Source organism: Microcaecilia unicolor, chromosome 12 (genome assembly GCF_901765095.1).
Source record: "Microcaecilia unicolor chromosome 12, aMicUni1.1, whole genome shotgun sequence".
Lineage (NCBI taxonomy): Eukaryota > Metazoa > Chordata > Amphibia > Gymnophiona > Siphonopidae > Microcaecilia > Microcaecilia unicolor.
Window position 1 is genome coordinate 2,902,350 of NC_044042.1, and position 18,092 is coordinate 2,920,441.

The 18,092-nt window shown below is 47.5% G+C and overlaps 1 protein-coding gene across 3 annotated transcripts in view; it reads left to right on the plus strand.

Annotated features, from left to right (window-relative positions):
- ATP2B4 (ATPase plasma membrane Ca2+ transporting 4) overlaps positions 1–18,092 on the plus strand; it is a 168,829-nt gene that overhangs the window by 65,824 nt on the left and 84,913 nt on the right. For all 3 annotated transcript variants that reach the window (XM_030221070.1, XM_030221071.1, XM_030221069.1), the window contains exon 2: positions 11,735–12,256. In XM_030221070.1, the coding sequence (XP_030076930.1) occupies positions 12,061–12,256 (196 nt within the window). In that variant the 5' untranslated portion in view covers positions 11,735–12,060. The remainder of the gene's footprint in view (positions 1–11,734; positions 12,257–18,092) is intronic.

The following is an 18,092-nucleotide window of genomic DNA, read 5'->3' on the forward strand; positions in this document are numbered from 1 at the left end:
GAGGCGGGACTGGTGGTTGGGAGGCGGGAAATACTGCTGGGCAGACTTGTACGGTCTGTGCCTTGAAAAAGGCAGGTACAAATCAAGGTAAGGTATACACATATGAGTTTATCTTGTTGGGCAGACTGGATGGACCATGCAGGTCTTTTTCTGCCGTCATCTACTATGTTACTATGTTATGTTACATTGAGCCTGTAAATAGGTGGGAAAATGTGGGATACAAATGTAACAAATAATAATAAGGATTTTTGCAGATATATGTATTTTAGTTTCTTATATATCACGTACAAGTCTGAAAGGTATCAAAGTAGTGTGCATTCAGGTGCAGGAGGTATTTCCGTGTCTGAGAGGGTTAAGTGATTTGCAATGGGATTTGAAATGAACTCCACTGGTTCCTCAGCCCCTGCTCTCTAACCATTAGGCTGCTTCTGTATTTAAATTGGCTTCTTGCATCTGCTTTGGATTATTTTTTTAGGAAGTATTTTTTATTTCTTTTTATTTGGGAGTGACTACATCTACATTTTAGGGATCTGGTTTACATCACCCTGTACATTTACTTTCTGTTTGGTGCTTTACAGTTTCCTTGGATTTGGAATTTGGATCTCTCTAGGCATCAGACATTAGTAATAATTTTAACTTGCAGACACACATTTAACTCCTTTCTTGCTCGGATTTCCAAATTCATTCATACTTGCATATTCATACACTTCCCCCTAGGATTACTGTGATGCCCTGCTCCGGGTTTCAGCTTGTCTTGTCTGTTGTTGCTGCAGGGCACACACATAGTAACATAGTAGATGACAGCAGAAAAGACCTGCATGGTCCATCCAGTCTGCCCAACAAGACAACTCGTGTGTGCTACTTTTTGTGTATACCCTACTTTGATTTGTACCTGTGCTCTTCAGGGCACAGACCGTATAAGTCTGCCCAGCACTATCCCCGCCTCCCACCACCGGCTCTGGCACAGACCGTATAAGTCTGCCCAGCACTATCCCTGCCTCCCAACCTCCAGTCCCGCCTCCCACCACTGGCTCTGGCACAGACCGTATAAGTCTGCCCAGCACTATCTCTGCCTCCCCGCCTCCCACCACTGGCTCTGGCACAGACCGTATAAGTCTGCTCCGCACTATCCCCGCCTCCCAACCTCCAGCCCCGCCTCCCACTACCGGCTCTGCTATCCAATCTCGGTTAAGCTGCTGAGGATCCATTCCTTCTGAACAGGATTCCTTTATGTTTATCCCATGCATGTTTGAATTCCATTACCGTTTTCATCTCCACCACCTCCCGCGGGAGGGCATTCCAAGCATCCACCACTTTCTTCGTGAAGAAATACTTCCTGACATTTTTCTTGAGTCTGCCCCCCTTCAATCTCATTTCATGTCCTCTCGTTCTACCGCCTTCGTATCTCCGGAAAAGGTTCGTTTGCGGATTAATACCTTTCAAATATTTGAACGTCTGTATCATATCACCCCTGTTTCTCCTTTCCTCCAGGGGTATACATGTTCAGGTCAGCAAGTCTCTCCTCATACGTCTTGTTACGCAAATCACATACCATTCCCGTAGCTTTTCTTTGCACCGCTTCGATTCTTTTTACATCCTTAGCAAGATACGGCCTCCAAAACTGAACACAATACTCCAGATGGGGCCTCACCAACGACTTATACAGGGGCATCAACACTCCCTTTCTTCTGCTGGTCACACCTCTCTCTATACAGCCCAACAACCTTTTAGATACAGCCACCGCCTTGTCACACTGTTTCGTCGCCTTCAAATCCTCAGATACTTTCACCCCAAGATCCCTTTCCCCGTCCGTACCTATCAGACTCTCGACACCTAGCACATACAGTGGTGGAAATAAGTATTTGATCCCTTGCTGATTTTGTAAGTTTGCCCACTGACAAAGACATGAGCAGCCCATAATTGAAGGGTAGGTTATTGGTAACAGTGAGAGATAGCACATCACAAATTAAATCCGGAAAATCACATTGTGGAAAGTATATGAATTTATTTGCATTCTGCAGAGGGAAATAAGTATTTGATCCCCCACCAACCAGTAAGAGATCTGGCCCCTACAGACCAGGTAGATGCTCCAAATCAACTCGTTACCTGCATGACAGACAGCTGTCGGCAATGGTCACCTGTATGAAAGACACCTGTCCACAGACTCAGTGAATCAGTCAGACTCTAACCTCTACAAAATGGCCAAGAGCAAGGAGCTGTCTAAGGATGTCAGGGACAAGATCATACACCTGCACAAGGCTGGAATGGGCTACAAAACCATCAGTAAGACGCTGGGCGAGAAGGAGACAACTGTTGGTGCCATAGTAAGAAAATGGAAGAAGTACAAAATGACTGTCAATCGACAAAGATCTGGGGCTCCACGCAAAATCTCACCTCGTGGGGTATCCTTGATCATGAGGAAGGTTAGAAATCAGCCTACAACTACAAGGGGGGAACTTGTCAGTGATCTCAAGGCAGCTGGGACCACTGTCACCACGAAAACCATTGGTAACACATTACGACATAACGGATTGCAATCCTGCAGTGCCCGCAAGGTCCCCCTGCTCCGGAAGGCACATGTGACGGCCCGTCTGAAGTTTGCCAGTGAAAACCTGGATGATGCCGAGAGTGATTGGGAGAAGGTGCTGTGGTCAGATGAGACAAAAATTGAGCTCTTTGGCATGAACTCAACTCGCCGTGTTTGGAGGAAGAGAAATGCTGCCTATGACCCAAAGAACACCGTCCCCACTGTCAAGCATGGAGGTGGAAATGTTATGTTTTGGGGGTGTTTCTCTGCTAAGGGCACAGGACTACTTCACCGCATCAATGGGAGAATGGATGGGGCCATGTACCGTACAATTCTGAGTGACAACCTCCTTCCCTCCGCCAGGGCCTTAAAAATGGGTCGTGGCTGGGTCTTCCAGCACGACAATGACCCAAAACATACAGCCAAGGCAACAAAGGAGTGGCTCAGGAAGAAGCACATTAGGGTCATGGAGTGGCCTAGCCAGTCACCAGACCTTAATCCCATTGAAAACTTATGGAGGGAGCTGAAGCTGCGAGTTGCCAAGCGACAGCCCAGAACTCTTAATGATTTAGAGATGATCTGCAAAGAGGAGTGGACCAAACTTCCTCCTGACATGTGTGCAAACCTCATCATCAACTACAGAAGACGTCTGACCGCTGTGCTTGCCAACAAGGGTTTTGCCACCAAGTATTAGGTCTTGTTTGCCAGAGGGATTAAATACTTATTTCCCTCTGCAGAATGCAAATAAATTCATATACTTTCCACAATGTGATTTTCCGGATTTAATTTGTGATGTGCTATCTCTCACTGTTACCAATAACCTACCCTTCAATTATGGGCTGCTCATGTCTTTGTCAGTGGGCAAACTTACAAAATCAGCAAGGGATCAAATACTTATTTCCACCACTGTACGTCTCCAGTGGATTTCTATTCCCTAAGTGCATCACTTTGCATTTCTTGGCATTGAATTTTAATTGCCAGACCTTAGACCATTGTTCTAGCTTCTTCAGATCCTTTTTCATGTTTTCCACTCCCTCCGGGGTGTCCACTCTGTTACAGATCTTAGTATCATCTGCAAATAGGCAAACTACCTTCTAACCCTTCGGCAAGGTCACTCACAAATATATTGAACAGAATCGGCAAATATATTGAACACACGGCAATGGACTCAGTTGCAAAGATTTTATGGTCAGCTCTTATCCCTTTCTTCCAGTTAGTCTCGCTTCTGGCCCATGGGAATGAAGCATTGAAACACAAGCAATTACTGCTACATAATTTTGATGTATTTTTATATAAAGTATTAAAAAGGCATAGCATTTACACTTTTTTGTTACGATCATTTGGCACAGTTAGCAGTGTAAGAATGCTGATATCATTCCAGAAGAGTAAAGAATACTCCTGGGACTAGATCTCTCAGGCCACTGAGGCCCTGCTCAGTTCTCGCACATACACGTAAGTTTGAACGACTCTATGGAAATTCCACATCCAATACAGTACTTCATGGGCAGGGGCTGTGGCACCAGCCAGTTATCTTGGCTGAGTCACTTCAGGTAGCATCTGATGAGGGAGACCTTCCCCTCCATCTCTCTCAAGCTGCAAGCTGAGGCTAAGTGACTAGCAGCCTTATTTTCGAAAGTGATGGGCGCCCATATTGCGACCCAAATCGAGAGATGGGCGCCCATCTCGCAAAGGCGCCCAAATCGGTATAATCGAAAGCCAATTTTGGGCGTCTTCAACTGCAATCTGTCGCGGAAACGTTAGGAGTTACGGACCAAGAAAGGGATCTGGGTGTCGTCGTTGATAGTACACTGAAACTTTCTGCTCAGTGTGCTGCTGCGGCTTGGAAAGCAAATAGAATGTTGGGTATTATTAGGAAAGGTATGGAAAACAGGTGTGAGGATGTTATAATGCCGTTATATCGCTCCATAGTGCGACCGCACCTTGAGTATTGTGTTCAATTCTGGTCGCCGCATCTCAAGAAAGATATAGTAGAATTGGAAAAGGTGCAGCGAAGGGCAACTAAAATGATAGCGGGGATGGGACGACTTCCCTATGAAGAAAGACTAAGGAGGCTAGGGCTATACAGCTTGGAGAAGAGACGGCTGAGGGGAGACACGATAAAGGTATATAAAATAATGAGTGGAGTGGAACAGGTGGATGTGAAGCATCTGTTCACGCTTTCCAAAAATACTAGGACTAGGGGGCATGCGATGAAACTACAGTGTAGTAAATTTAAAACAAATTGGGGAAATTTTTCTTTACCCAACGCATAATTAAATTCTGGAATTCATTGCCAGAGAACGTGGTGAAGGCGGTTAGCTTGGCAAAGTTTAAAAAGGGGTTAGACGGTTTCCTAAAGGACAAGTCCATAAACCACTACTAAATGGACTTGGGAAAAATCCACAATTCCAGGAATAACATGTATAGAATGTGTGTATGTTTGGGAAGCTTGCCAGGTGCCCTTGGTCTGGGTTGGCCGCTGTCGTGGACAGGATGCTGGGCTCGATGGACCCTTGGTCTTTTCCCAGTGTGGCATTACTTATGTACTTAAAGTTGACGGGGGCGTGTCGGAAGCATGGTGAAGGCGGGACTGGGGCGTGTTTATCAGCCGAGGAGAGATGGGCGCCTTTGGCCGATAATCGAAAAAAAAGGGCGGCAGAAGTGAGAATTTGGGTCGCTTTTGCTGGACCCTTTTTTTTTCACAACCCAAGTCCCAAAAAAGTACCCCAAATGGCCAGATGACCACCGGAGGGAATCGGGGATGACCTCCCCTGACTCCCCCAGTGGTCACTAACCCCCTCCCACCACAAAAAATGAACTTTAAAAACTTTTTTTGACAGCCTGTCTGCGAGCCTCAAATGTCATACCCAGCTCCCTGACAGCAGTATGCAGGTCCCTTGGAGCAGTTGCTAGTGGGTGCAGTGGACATCAGGCAGGCAGACCCAGGCCCATCCCCCCCTACCTGTTCCACTTATGCTGGTTAATGTTGAGCCCTCCAAAACCCACTGTACCCACATGTAGGTCCCCCCTGCACCCCTTAGGGCTATGGTAATGGTGTAGACTTGTGGGCAGTGGGTTTTGGGGGGCTCAGCACACAAGGGAAGGGTACTATGCACCTGGGAGCTATTTTAATTTTTTTAAATTTGTAAACGTGCCCCCTAGGGTGCCCAGTTGGTGTCCTGGCATGTGAGGGGGACCAGTGCACTACAAATCCTGGCCCCTCCCATGACCCAATGCCTTGGATTTGTTCGTTTTTGAGCTGGGCGCCTTCGGTTTCCATTATCGCTGAAAACTGATAGCGCACAGCTGAAAAACGAACAAATCCTAGGCATTTGCCCCGCACAACCCGTATTATCTAAAAAAAGATGGGCGCCCATCTTTTTTCAAAAATACGGTTTGTCCCGTCCCTTCGCATGGCCGCCCACGGAGATGGGCACCCACTTTCGATTATGCCCCTCCACGTGGATAAGGATGTTGACTGTTTGGATGCTAAGTGGCTGGATGGCGAAATAATGAGTGGAGAGAGTAGAAAAGGAGCTGAATAATTGCCCTGCAAAAATGCAGGAAGGGGATGTAATTTGGCATTGCTGATTGACTTGACAGTTTGAATCTGCCTGTCCCCCTCCTCCTCACCTGTCAGTTCTGCTTTTCTTCATTTCTATCCTTGCCCACTCTTACCCTTTCCCATTCCTTCTTTTCAGGAAAGAACAATGAAGCCTCTGGTAGGCATTACAGTTTTACTAGCACATCTGCAGAAACTCCTTTTCCCTCTTCCCCCCTCCTCCCGCGACAGCTCCTCCTTTTCCCTCTTCCCCCCTCCTCCTGCCACAGCTCCTCCTTTTCCCTCTTCCCCCCTACTCCTGCCACAGCTCCTCCTTTTCCCTCTTCCCCCCTCCTCCTGCCACAGCTCCTCCTTTTCCCTCTTCCCCCCTCCTCCCACAACAGCTCCTCCTTTTCCCTCTTCCCCCCCTCCTCCCGCGACAGCTCCTTCTTTTCCTTCTTCCCCCCTCCTCCCGCGACAGCTCCTTCTTTCCCTCTTCCCCCTCCTCCCGCGACAGCTCCTCCTTTTCCCTCTTCCCCCCTCCTCCTGCCACAGCTCCTCCTTTTCCCTCTTCCCCCCTCCTCCTGCCACAGCTCCTCCTTTTCCCTCTTCCCCCCTCCTCCCGCAACAGCTCCTCCTTTTCCTTCTACCCCCCTCCTCCCGCGACAGCTCCTCCTTTTCCCTCTACCCCCTCCTCCCGCGACAGCTCCTTCTTTTCCCTCTTCCCCCCTCCTCCCGCAACAGCTCCTTCTTTCCCTCTTCCCCCCTCCTCCTGCGACAGCTCCTCCTTTTCCCTCTTCCCCCCTCCTCCCGCGACAGCTCCTTCTTTTCCCTCTTCCCCCCTCCTCCCGCGACAGCTCCTTCTGTTCCCTCTTCCCCCCTCCTCCCGCGACAGCTCCTTCTTTTCCCTCTTCCCCCCTCCTCCCGCGACAGCTCCTTCTTTTCCCTCTTCCCCCTCCTCCCGTGGCAGCTCCTTCTTTTCTTTTCCCTCTTCTCCCTCCTCTTGTAGCATCTCCTTCTTTTCCCTTCCTTCCTCCTGTGGCTCCTGATCTCCTCCACTCTTGTGCTGATGGTGACTGGGGATCTGTACAGCAGCCGCTTGAGCACGCCTTCTCTTTGCGGCAACGGTGGCTTGGGGTCTGTGGCGCTGCCTCTTTTCTTCCCGGCTCCTCTTTGCGGTGGTAGCATCTCGAATCTCCCATCAGTGCTGTAGTTGTTCTTACCTTCCTCCACCCAGGCCCCACCTGCCCTTGGGAAGTTGAGCAATTTTCAGGTACAAACTTGGATTGTGAGCCCTCATGGGACAGAGAAATATCCAGAGTACCTGATTGTAACTCACCTTGAGCTACTACTGAAAAAGGTGTGAGCAAAATCTAAATAAATAAATTTTGCATGATTAAATCTGACTGCTGAGAATTTCTTGTGTATCTGGATTGCGTTTGACAAAGTACCTCATGAAAGACTCCAGAGGAAATTGGAGAGTCATGGGATAGGAGGTAGTGTTCTATTGTGGATTAAAAACTGGTTAAAAGACAGAAAACAGAGAGTAGGGTTAAATGGTCAGTATTCTCAATGGTCAAGGGTAAATAGTGGAGTTTCTCACGGGTCTGTGCTGGGACTGCTGCTTTTTAACATATTTATAAATGACCTAGAGGGGCTGGATTACTATAATGGGCTCTATGTTGGTCTGACTGCAAAAGGTTTGCACCAGCTCCAATTGATTCAGACTGATAGAAGGTTGTAAGGGATGAAAACACTTCACAGCCTTTCTGCAGAAACCTCCCTGGCTACCAGTGCAGTACAAGGATAAATTTAAAAGTGTGATCTTCAAGGCTCTTAAAAGGTAATGGGCCAGAGTACTTTAACAACAAGGCTCTCTGACAACACCTCAAAAGTCCTTCCAAGGAATATCCCCAAGCACACCCTTTGCAAAGGAAATCATGTGATGTGACACCCGGCAAGGAGCCTTCTCTGGATTATCTCCTACACTCTGGAAATCAATCCCAAGAAGGCTTTGCTTAATTCAAAACTACCTCTGCTTTAGGAAGCAGGTGAAGCTTGGCTCTTCTCCCAGACCTTTAGTGGAAGAAGCAACTAACTAGCTAGTCACACACATGAGAACTAACGCCGGCCTGCACATACTGTAACGAGACTTACTTATCCTCTTCTACTCCAGCTGAGATCATTTTCCTGCACCTTTTCAGGAAAAATTGCACATGGAGTCAGAAGTTAGTTACCCTTATTTATTTACGGACACTTGCTATACCTTCTAAGTGGTTTACCCAAAACTAAATCGTGCTGTAGAAAGGAGAGAGAGAGAACAGAACCAGGAGTGAGGAGGATACACCAGAGAGAAGAGGTGAGTTTTAATAGCTGATTTAAATTTGACACAGGAGGGTTCAGATCTGATACGTGCAGGTGTGGGGTTCCAGAGCTTTGGACCAGCTTTAACTTACAGCAGTGGCACCAGTAATGTCAAGTCGAATTTTGGCGCCTGCAGAATGGAGGGAGCGAGACAGAAAATAGGGAATAAGAAGGCGAGACAAGTAATCTGGAGCAGTAGGGAAACGGGATTTAAGGACGAGCAAACGACAGAGAGGGAATAACTAAGAACTCAATGACTAGATTGTAAGCCATGTACCGGATTATAAAATTGCAGTCTGGAAGCTAAATCAACAGATGGAAACACAGATAACATTTAAAAAAAATCAAAGGCATTTAAAACGTGTCTGAAACTTAACTGAAAGCCAATGTAGGCCTTATAAAACAGGTGTAATATGTATGCCAGCAGTCAAACAACTTTAGTTTGAACAGAACAGAGCACAACTTCTGACAACCAGGATATAAAATATTACAACACTCAACACATAAGGTCAACACCTGAACAACTGTTCAAAAATCTACTTTGTACTAGAATTCTTAGAAGACTCTGCAAACAAGTCATGCACTGCTTTTAAAATATGAAGTTGAAAACAAAGTTTTAAGTCTGGACCTCCATCTATATCGGAACTTCACGCCCTGCCAATTTCCAAAAAAAGAAGCAGGAATATATCCTATATCGTGACAGATGATCATAGCTTCTGTCTTGTTCAAATTTGACAGTCCATTAATCCTAAACCATGCTTCTCTCTAATCAAAATGTTACAAATACTAAAATGTGATCTGCATAAATCCCGACATCTGTCTTTACTGTCATCATTTTTTAAGAAGCAGATTCAAGTATAAATTGAGCATGTGAAACGAGAGGAATGATCCTTGTAGATGTCCCCTCGATACAGTGTACCAATCGGAAGTATCGTCCTTAAACCAACGCTGCTGTTGATCTGCTCCTCCGGTCCCTATACTAGCTAATGTGGTTGAGAGTTCTCCTGTTACAGATCGTGTAACGTTCTACATTGAGTTCCGAGTTGCACCTTAGAGATCATTTTAGACAATATTGTCACAGGAAGAACGGTTGACAGTTTTAAAGTTGTGATACTGCTTTTAAGTCTTGAACTTTTGCTAATGTCACTTTCAGTCATTCAGTGCATTCATGCAGCCTGTTTTCCAGTTGGTCACAACGCATGAGGCATTTAATTCTTTTGGTTTCTCCATTGACTGTTTGACTTCAACTGTGTTTGCAAGATGTATATTCCCTGTTAATCGAACTGCAATACCGGTAAACTTTTTAAAATACTGGCAACACTGAAATTTCATGTTTACGTACATTCGGTAATTTCTTCAGCACCGTCTGAAGGAAGGTCTTCAACTCGTCTATTTTTTCAGAAGTTGTCACCTTGACAGGAGTTGTCAATTTTATCATATGGTAGAAGTAGAACAGATCTTGTCTTTTTGTCATTTGTACAGTACCTTTGGGTGTGGGCTGTCTCTGGTGTTCCTTGGTACGCCAATGCTATGTGCTCATTCCATCTTTAGTGATTGTGTTCCCCTGCGGTAAGCCAAGAAGCCCAGTAGCCAGACTGCCACAATTTGACATGGCTTTGAATCGCAGACTGGGGCATGCCAGTCAGCTTGCCTCTCCCTCCTCCGTTTTCTTTATCTTTGAGATGTCTAGTAGTTTCTTATTTTGGGTCTCAGTCTCCACTTTGAAGTCCATCTTGGTGTGAGATACAAAGCTACTCCAGCAGTGGGTGGTGTGTGTGATCCCTCGATGGAATTAATTAATTTGGTTATTACTGCAGTTAGGTTTATGTATCGCCGCCTCCTGAGTTCTGCAGCACAGAGTGGTTGAGCTTCTGTCTCTAGTTTCTCATGCTTCTGTTATAAATCTCACTGATTTTCCTCCCCTGTTTTTGGGGGTCTGTTGCTATAATTCTCAATGTTGGTATGTCCACCCAGCAAAATAAGCTGTTTTTAAGGCTGGTGATCCAAAGCTGCTTTTTTCAGGCTTCCACTCTTTCAGTTCACCACGTGACACCCCCCCCCCCCCCCCCCCCACACACACACAGTATGTGCTAATTACAGATTAAAGTATTAGTGTTTCTGGTGATTAATGAGTCAGATTTTCCTGGCTGATCATGGATTCTTTGACAGCCCTCTGACCCCACTTAGAGGCAGCAAAATCCAAACACACCAACCTCCGCCACACCCCTCCCCTTTCCTCCCCAGTTGCTGATGCTAAGTGGTCTATAGCCCCCCCCCCCCCCCCCCCCGGCCTCCCCCATTCTGTTTTCCATTTGAATTATTTGATGTTAATATGTTTGGATTTAGCTCAGGCCTTTTCAGTAATAGAGCTCAAGGCAAATTACATTCAGGTACACATAAGTATTTTCCTGTCCCTGGGGGGGGGGGGGGGGGGGGGGAATCACAGTGTATTTGTACCTGTGGAAACAGTGGATGAAATGACTTGCCCAAGGTCAGAAGGAACCACAGTGGGATTTGAACCCCCCTAATCGCTAGACGGCTACTGCACTGTTCCCTCTGACAGTATGGCTCTCAGCCCTCTGGTTTGGAGGGGTGATGGATAGGTGTCTTGTGCTGAATGCTGAAACGTAATGTCATGTGCAGTCACTGTTAATGTGCTGAGTTACAGACTTTCATGTTTAGTATCTTGGGTTGATACTGCCAGACATAGGCTGTAATTTTCTTGCATTTCTCTTCTGTTCCACATATGGCGTTCCTTGCACCTAGGCTCCAGAAGCTGAGACAGGGTGTGCGTCCTCCATCTGTGATAGACAGGGCTGTGGCTTTCCAACCATCTGTGTTGCATCTGTGTAGGTGTGTAAGAATGGAGCTGCCAGTCAAGCCCCACTACTCCTTGAACTGAGATGTAAAGTGTGCCAAATGCGTCCGGCACTATTTCTCTTGTTTCAGAGTGAGGACTGTCTCCTCTGGGGACAGAATCACACCGGGGGTGGTGGTGGGGGGCTGCTAAATAAGAAATCCATCACGTTCCTCAGTAATGAAACTAGTTTTCAGATGCGTTTTAAATGGTTTCAGTATCCAAGCCGTGTATGATTAATTAATGTATTAATTAGGATTCATTTACCTCCTTTTTGAAGGAATTCACTCAAGGCGGTGTACAGTAAGAAAAAAAATCAAACGTGAGCACTAGACAATTACAGCTTTAAAAATATTCAAACAATACAAATTATAACATAGTAGACTGTCTGTCTGCACTCTCCTACTGTCACTTAACCACTGCCTCTTGCTTCCTTGTTTTCCAGCTGTGACCGGGCCCTGCGTGCTGTGTATCCAGGGATCCCTGGTCCTCCTCGCACAAGAGGTGTGTGCCGTGCTGCTGGTCGCCTGGGTAACATGGACGTCCTGTTTATATCTGTAGCTGGTGGAGCTGGGCTTGTTTAACGTCTCTTCCATATGGAGGGGAGGGGTACCCCTGCCAAGTCTTCCCTGGGAAAATCCTGTCCCTGCTGACTGAGGCTGCTCTCCACAACCTGTGAATCGACAAACCAAGAAAAACGGAACTGCCTTTTCCATAGTTGTTTTTTTCTTCCGTATTTTTTTTTCTTTTTGACACTTTTCTTTTCCCAAAATGACAAACAACTCCACTGACCCTCACACCATGAACTCTGTAGCGGAGGGTAACCATGAGGGGGATTTTGGTTGCAGCCTGGCGGACTTGCGTGTCCTCATGGAGCTGCGGAGCAGCGAGGCTGTGGCAAGGATCAGTGAGATCTATGGAGGGGTACAGAACATCTGTCGGAGGCTGAAGACATCTCCTGTGGAAGGTAAGAGTCGCTGCGAAGCTGGTTGTTTCCCCATTCTTTCCTAGTGTAAGTCCTGTTAGGGTGAGAAGTCAACTACTGAGTGCCTGGGGCTGTGTTCGCTAGTACCTGGGTTGAAAGCCAGAGCGAGCATCTGAAAGCAGTAACTGCTGGAGGCAGAAGACAGTCCTGCTCTGAGGTTTGCACTGGGAAGGACTCCCCGTTATACAATTGTAGAGTTTCAGACTTACAGACAGCAAGTGAAGAAACCTGAAAAAGTCTTGCTTGTAAAGATAATTATGTCAGTAAAAACTTCCTGGGGAACTGTCTGGTGCTGGGAGCTCAGGGAGGCGAATCTTCACAAAGTGGTGACAGGAGAATACGTAAAAGGGTTACTGTAAGTTGTAAATAAAAAGTGTAAAGATTTAATAATAAAAGGTTGGCCTTGTGTTCAAAGCCCTGTATATCTGTGCAGTCGCTGACTGGGGTCTTCCCTGGATTTTCAGCTGCTTTATCCAGTTAATGCCAGGGGCAGTCTGTGGGCAAAGTAGAGGGAGCCCCCAGATGACAGCGAAACTTTACCTGGTTAGCTACTGGATAGGGCCCCCCCCCCCTCCAGTCCAGTGATGTAGTTAGATACCTCTTCTAGGGGAAGTCTGAGCCCAAAGTGGGTGGTGTGAAAGTTTTTCTCCTCATCCAGCCCCCACCCTCACCCTACAGCACCCCCCAAGACTAAAAATAGAAGTACCTGTGTTGGCAGGGATCCCAAGCCCCACCAGCCGAAGAATACTTGCCGCCTGGGCAGTTGACGGCAGCGCCCATGAGCTGCCGCTGGCCCAGGGGATACTGCTGCTGGCTGCCCAGGTTGTAAATGCTCCAGGCAAGAGGAGTTCTTCACACCCAGGGAGCACTGATTTTGGGAGGGTCTGGGCCCACATCCACCCGTGGCTGTGTCACTGCACCAGTCACCAGTGAATCTGTGTGTTCACTGACGTATATCTGGATGCCAGGCTGAATATTGCAAAGGACTCATATAAAACCTATTATGGATCCAATTTCTCCTTCTTAGGCAACCAACTCTGGAATGCCCTCCCCAGACCTATCAGATCAATCAGTGACTATCACTAAAAACCCATCTGTTCAAGCAAGCCTATCCTAATGACCCAAACTAATCCTGTGAACCCTACTACCCAACACATATCCAGGAGACGACAATGACCTAGACTACTTCTCCCACCAAAATTCCCTATGCTTATCCTGTAACCCATCCCCCTCCCACCTCCTCCACCCCTCTTCCAATGTTCACCTACCCTTGCTCATACCTCTCCTATTCCCTTCACCCCTGTCCTTCTCTACCTACCTACCTCTTTTGTTATTCTGCTATACTTAAGGTTTATTTTTTATCAATATTCTGTAATCCCTATTACTATGTAAACCACATTGAACCTGCTTCGAGTGGGAAAGCGCGGGGTACAAATGTAATAATAAATAAATATACAGATTTATTTCAGCCACAATGGCCAAAGTTAAAAAAAAAAAAAAAAAACCTTGACCGCCCCAGGTGAACACTGTTCTGAATATTTTCCTGAGTTGTATAATCCATAGTTGAACATCCTAAAGTTAGTCCAGAAGTTTGAGTGCAAATGTTAAAACCTTCAGAGAGGGTTACAGAGCCGTCAGTGAAACATAAAACATTGTCCGTTCCAGCTGCTAAGCTGTTGTGAGTGGAATGATCTAGGGTCATGGTCTTTGTTCATTTGTAAGCTGGAGCCACTTTAGATTTTAATGAGTCAATGAAGAGCCACCACCATGCTGGGCTACGACACTGCTGACCAGTGTGTGTCAGTGACATCCATCCCCACCAGTCTACCTTCAGACTTCATTGGGAGGGGGTTGTGGGCCTTTCCAAATGCATTCTCTTTTGTCTATTGAGAAATGCCTTGTCCTTCAAGGATGTGGCTCTTCTCCCCTCCTTCCACTTTCCCTTTCTGTCCTGAGACTGGGTAGAGGCAGGGTAGCAGGAAAAAAACAGCAAGACGAGGAGGGCCGCTACTGGCCCCCAGGCATTGAATTGAAGATCACTGTTCTAGGTGGTGCTTAGTGTTATGAGGGACGTGACCCAGGACAAAACTGCTGATAACGAGACCTGTTGCTCAACTCTTCAAGCCTTCACAGATTCAGTAGCTCTGGTTTGTTGTGCATCCTAATTTCTTGATGGGATGACATTGCTTGGGGAGGGGGGTGGTGGTTTCGTGAATATTATTAACTGGATTGTGCTGTCTTTAATGTTGTTTCAAACCCCCAAACACGTTGTGTCCCATCAAACATATAAATGGCAAGAGGCGTACTCACTCGCAAATGCGCAGTAGAGACCCTCTCTGTCCCGCCCCCGTTTCAATACGTGATGACGGCAGCGTGACAGAGGGAACCTGCGCACCTACGAGTGAGGGAACCGCCGTCACCACCGCACCCCCCCCCCCCCCCCCAGGGTTGCCGCTACCGCTCCCCCCACCCACCCGGAGTCGCCGCTGCCACCCACCCTCCACCCGGCCCAGGTACCTGGCTTCACTATTCAAACCGCCGGAACGCAGCACACAGTTCATCTGAGCTGCCGTTGGCCTTCCTTACCTGCTTGTGTCCCGCCCTCGCCGACGTTACGTCACACAAGGGCGGAACACACGCAGAGAAGAAGGAAGGCCGACGGCAGCTCAGATGAGCTGTGTGCTGCGTTCCGGCGGTTTGAATAGTGAAGCTAGGTGCCCGGGTGGAGGGGTGGCGGAGGGGACTCCGGGGGGGGGGGGGGCTTTCAAACCCCCCCCCCCCTTCCTTTACTAGCCCGTTTTTACGGGCTCAACAGCTAGTTAAAGAATAAGCTAGGGTTGCACATGTCTGATCACAGGTGTTCACGGGGAAATGGCAGTTTCTAATGTTCATGTAGTTAGAATGTTTGTAACCTGGGTGTTATGCATTTGAACTTGTTTTTTTTTTTTAATTGTGTTTGTGAGCTGGTTTTGTAACTTGTTTTGGGCTGAGAAAGACATGGGATAAAGATAAGAATTAATATCCTAACCCAGTCCCCTGCTCACCTCCAGCTTTGTAACCCAGGGAAGAGATGTTTAATGCTTGTACATTTTATAACAGCCTCTTCCCAGAAAGCCTTGCACAGCTTAAAAATGCAGGAGAAAAGTGAGTGTTGGCTTTACGCTGATGTCAGTGTGATCTCTCCATCAGGAAAAGAATAATTTTAACACCTTTAATTAGCGTGTGACTGAATTGCAGGCACTCACACTTCATAGTGGCTCGCTCTGAAGACATATCTGCTTTCTCTGCTCTGTGCCCACCCTTTGACAGGTGTTGTTGGGTCTTATCCTAAGATGAGGCTTCCCACCTGCTCCCACAGGATCTAGGAGGTGCGTCTGGGCTGTGGAAGCTGGTCCTTACCCCCCCCCCCCCCCCAGGACAGAAAGAGAGAGAGAGAGGGAGTTACGTATAAGACAACACACACACAGCACATGACGCACATAATACACACACACGAGTGTAAACCTACTCACGGCATGTTACACACACCCCCACCATGGAGTCACATCCACCCACACGTACTGTAAACACATTATGCTCCCCCCCCCCCCCCCCCCACCACCACCACTCCCTCGATCTTGTGCTGTTTTTAGCTTAATTGGTTTCAGCTCTTCAGAGAAAATTCTAGTTTTTAAAATATTTTATTCACTTAATAAAAACCTGCCAAAAAGCTCTTCCTGCCAGCTGTCCTGACCCAGTACGGAGAGGAATCGAAACCGTTTGAGCCAAGGCGACTGATATAACAGGATTGAAAAGTTTATAAATCATCATCAGCCGGGTAGATGTGGGGAAGCCGCCGCTTATGCCTTGAAGTGAGCCCGTAACCAATGGGATCGACAGGCTGCTGGGCTCGATCGGAAGCATTGACGGAACTGATTTTTTGGTGAAGTCCGAGGTGGGCAGTAGGCAGTGTTAGTGTTTTTTCTGCCACTGACTTGGGTGGATCTGACTTCAGATCGGACAGGCCGTGACCCACCTGTGGCTATGCCTTGGGTTCAGTGTAACTCAGCATTGGTTTTCCTACTACTTACCATTTCTAGAGCGCTACTAGGGTTACACAGCGCTGTACAAATTAATAACTAAGGACGGTCCCTGCTCAGAAGAGCTTACAATCTAAAGGACGAAATGTCAAGTTGGGGTAGTCTAGATTTCCTGAGTAGAGGTGTTGTGATTAGGTGCCGAAAGCGACATTGAAGAGGTGGGCTTTGAGCAATGATTTGAAGATGGGTAGGGAGGGGGCCTGGCGTATGGGTTCAGGGAGTTTGTTCCTATTAAGTCCTCTGCATCCTTTACTGCCTGCCCTAAACTTTTAACAGGATGGCTTAAAGCAGAGGGAGTGATTTGCCGGGGAGGGGGGGGGGGGGGTTAACTGCTTAAGGTGGAGACTGGAGGGAAGGGTCAGTAGGACAGGTGTAGGGTGGTTACCTAAGGTGCTGGATGAGGAGTCAGCATCTAACACACCCTGGGTATACGCATACCAGAAGCACTGCACGGGCACATCTGCCCATCAACACAACCAGCCCAGCCCCCTCTCTCCGGGAATGTGTGTCTTTGGTGGGGGGGGGGGGGGGGGACACCACATTCCCCAGAGTAGGAGGGGGGAGAATAGCATGAGCTCACAGTAGATAGAGCTTGGTACTGAGGGCGGGAGTTGCTGAAAGCCAGAGTTCTCACTTCCTGTGCCTCGAGCGTGTGCATTCAGCCGCCTGCAGGATGGCTCAGCTGCACCTTTTTGCAGGCCTTCAGCTGCCTAATTCTGTGGAAGATTGGAATGAGTCTGCCAAGGCTAGGATGGTAGGGGGGGGAACAAAGGTAATGGCTGACAACCTCTAAGCCAGACTGTCCTGCAGCTGATGTGTCTGTGTTCAAGGGCTGCAAAATCACTGATGATGGCTGGTGTTTTCTGGCTGTTCATGTGCCTAAGATGCCCACTGCCAGGCGGGTTTCCTCCTAGCTCCGTCACATTGCTCTGCTTTTCTTGGTGGTTTGCTGCTGGGTTTTCCCACTTTTCATGAACTGAACTGCAGAGCAGGTTTTGTCCTCTCTGATGTGGCCTGCTGCCTTACAAATGTCCTTCGTTTGCAGTTATAAGTACATAAGCATCGCCATGCTGGGACAGACCAAGGGTTCATCGAGCCCAGCACCCTGTCTCCAACAGCGACCAAAAGAACAAACAATTTGTCCCGCCCATCCCAGAAATAGCGGATTTTTCCCACGTCCATTCAATAACATTCTATGGCCTTTTCCTCCAGGAAGCCGTCCAACCCTTTTTTAAATTCTCTAAGTCAACCCCCTTAACCACTTTTTCCGGAAACGAATTCCAGAGTAAGTACACGTTGAGTGAAGAAAACTTTCCTCTGATTCGTTCTAAATTTACTACAATGCAGCTTCATCGCATGCCCCCTTGTCCTAGTATTTTTGGAAAGCGTAAACAGACGCTCCACATCGACCCATTCCATTCCACTCATTATCTTATAGACCTCTACCATATCTCCCCTCAGCCGCCTTTTCTCCAAGCTGAAGAGCCCCAGCCTCTTCAGTCTATCCTGATAGGGAAGCCGTCCCATCCCCTTTATCATTTTCGTCGCCCTTCTCTGCATCTTTTCTAATCCTGCTATATCTTTTTTGAGGTGCGGCGACCAGAATTGCACACAATACTCGAGGTTCGGTCGCACCATGTAGCGATACAATGGCAGAATAATATCCTCATTTTTGTTTTCCATCCCTTTTCTAATAATACCCAACATTCTATTTGCTTTCCTAGCCGTAGCAGCACATT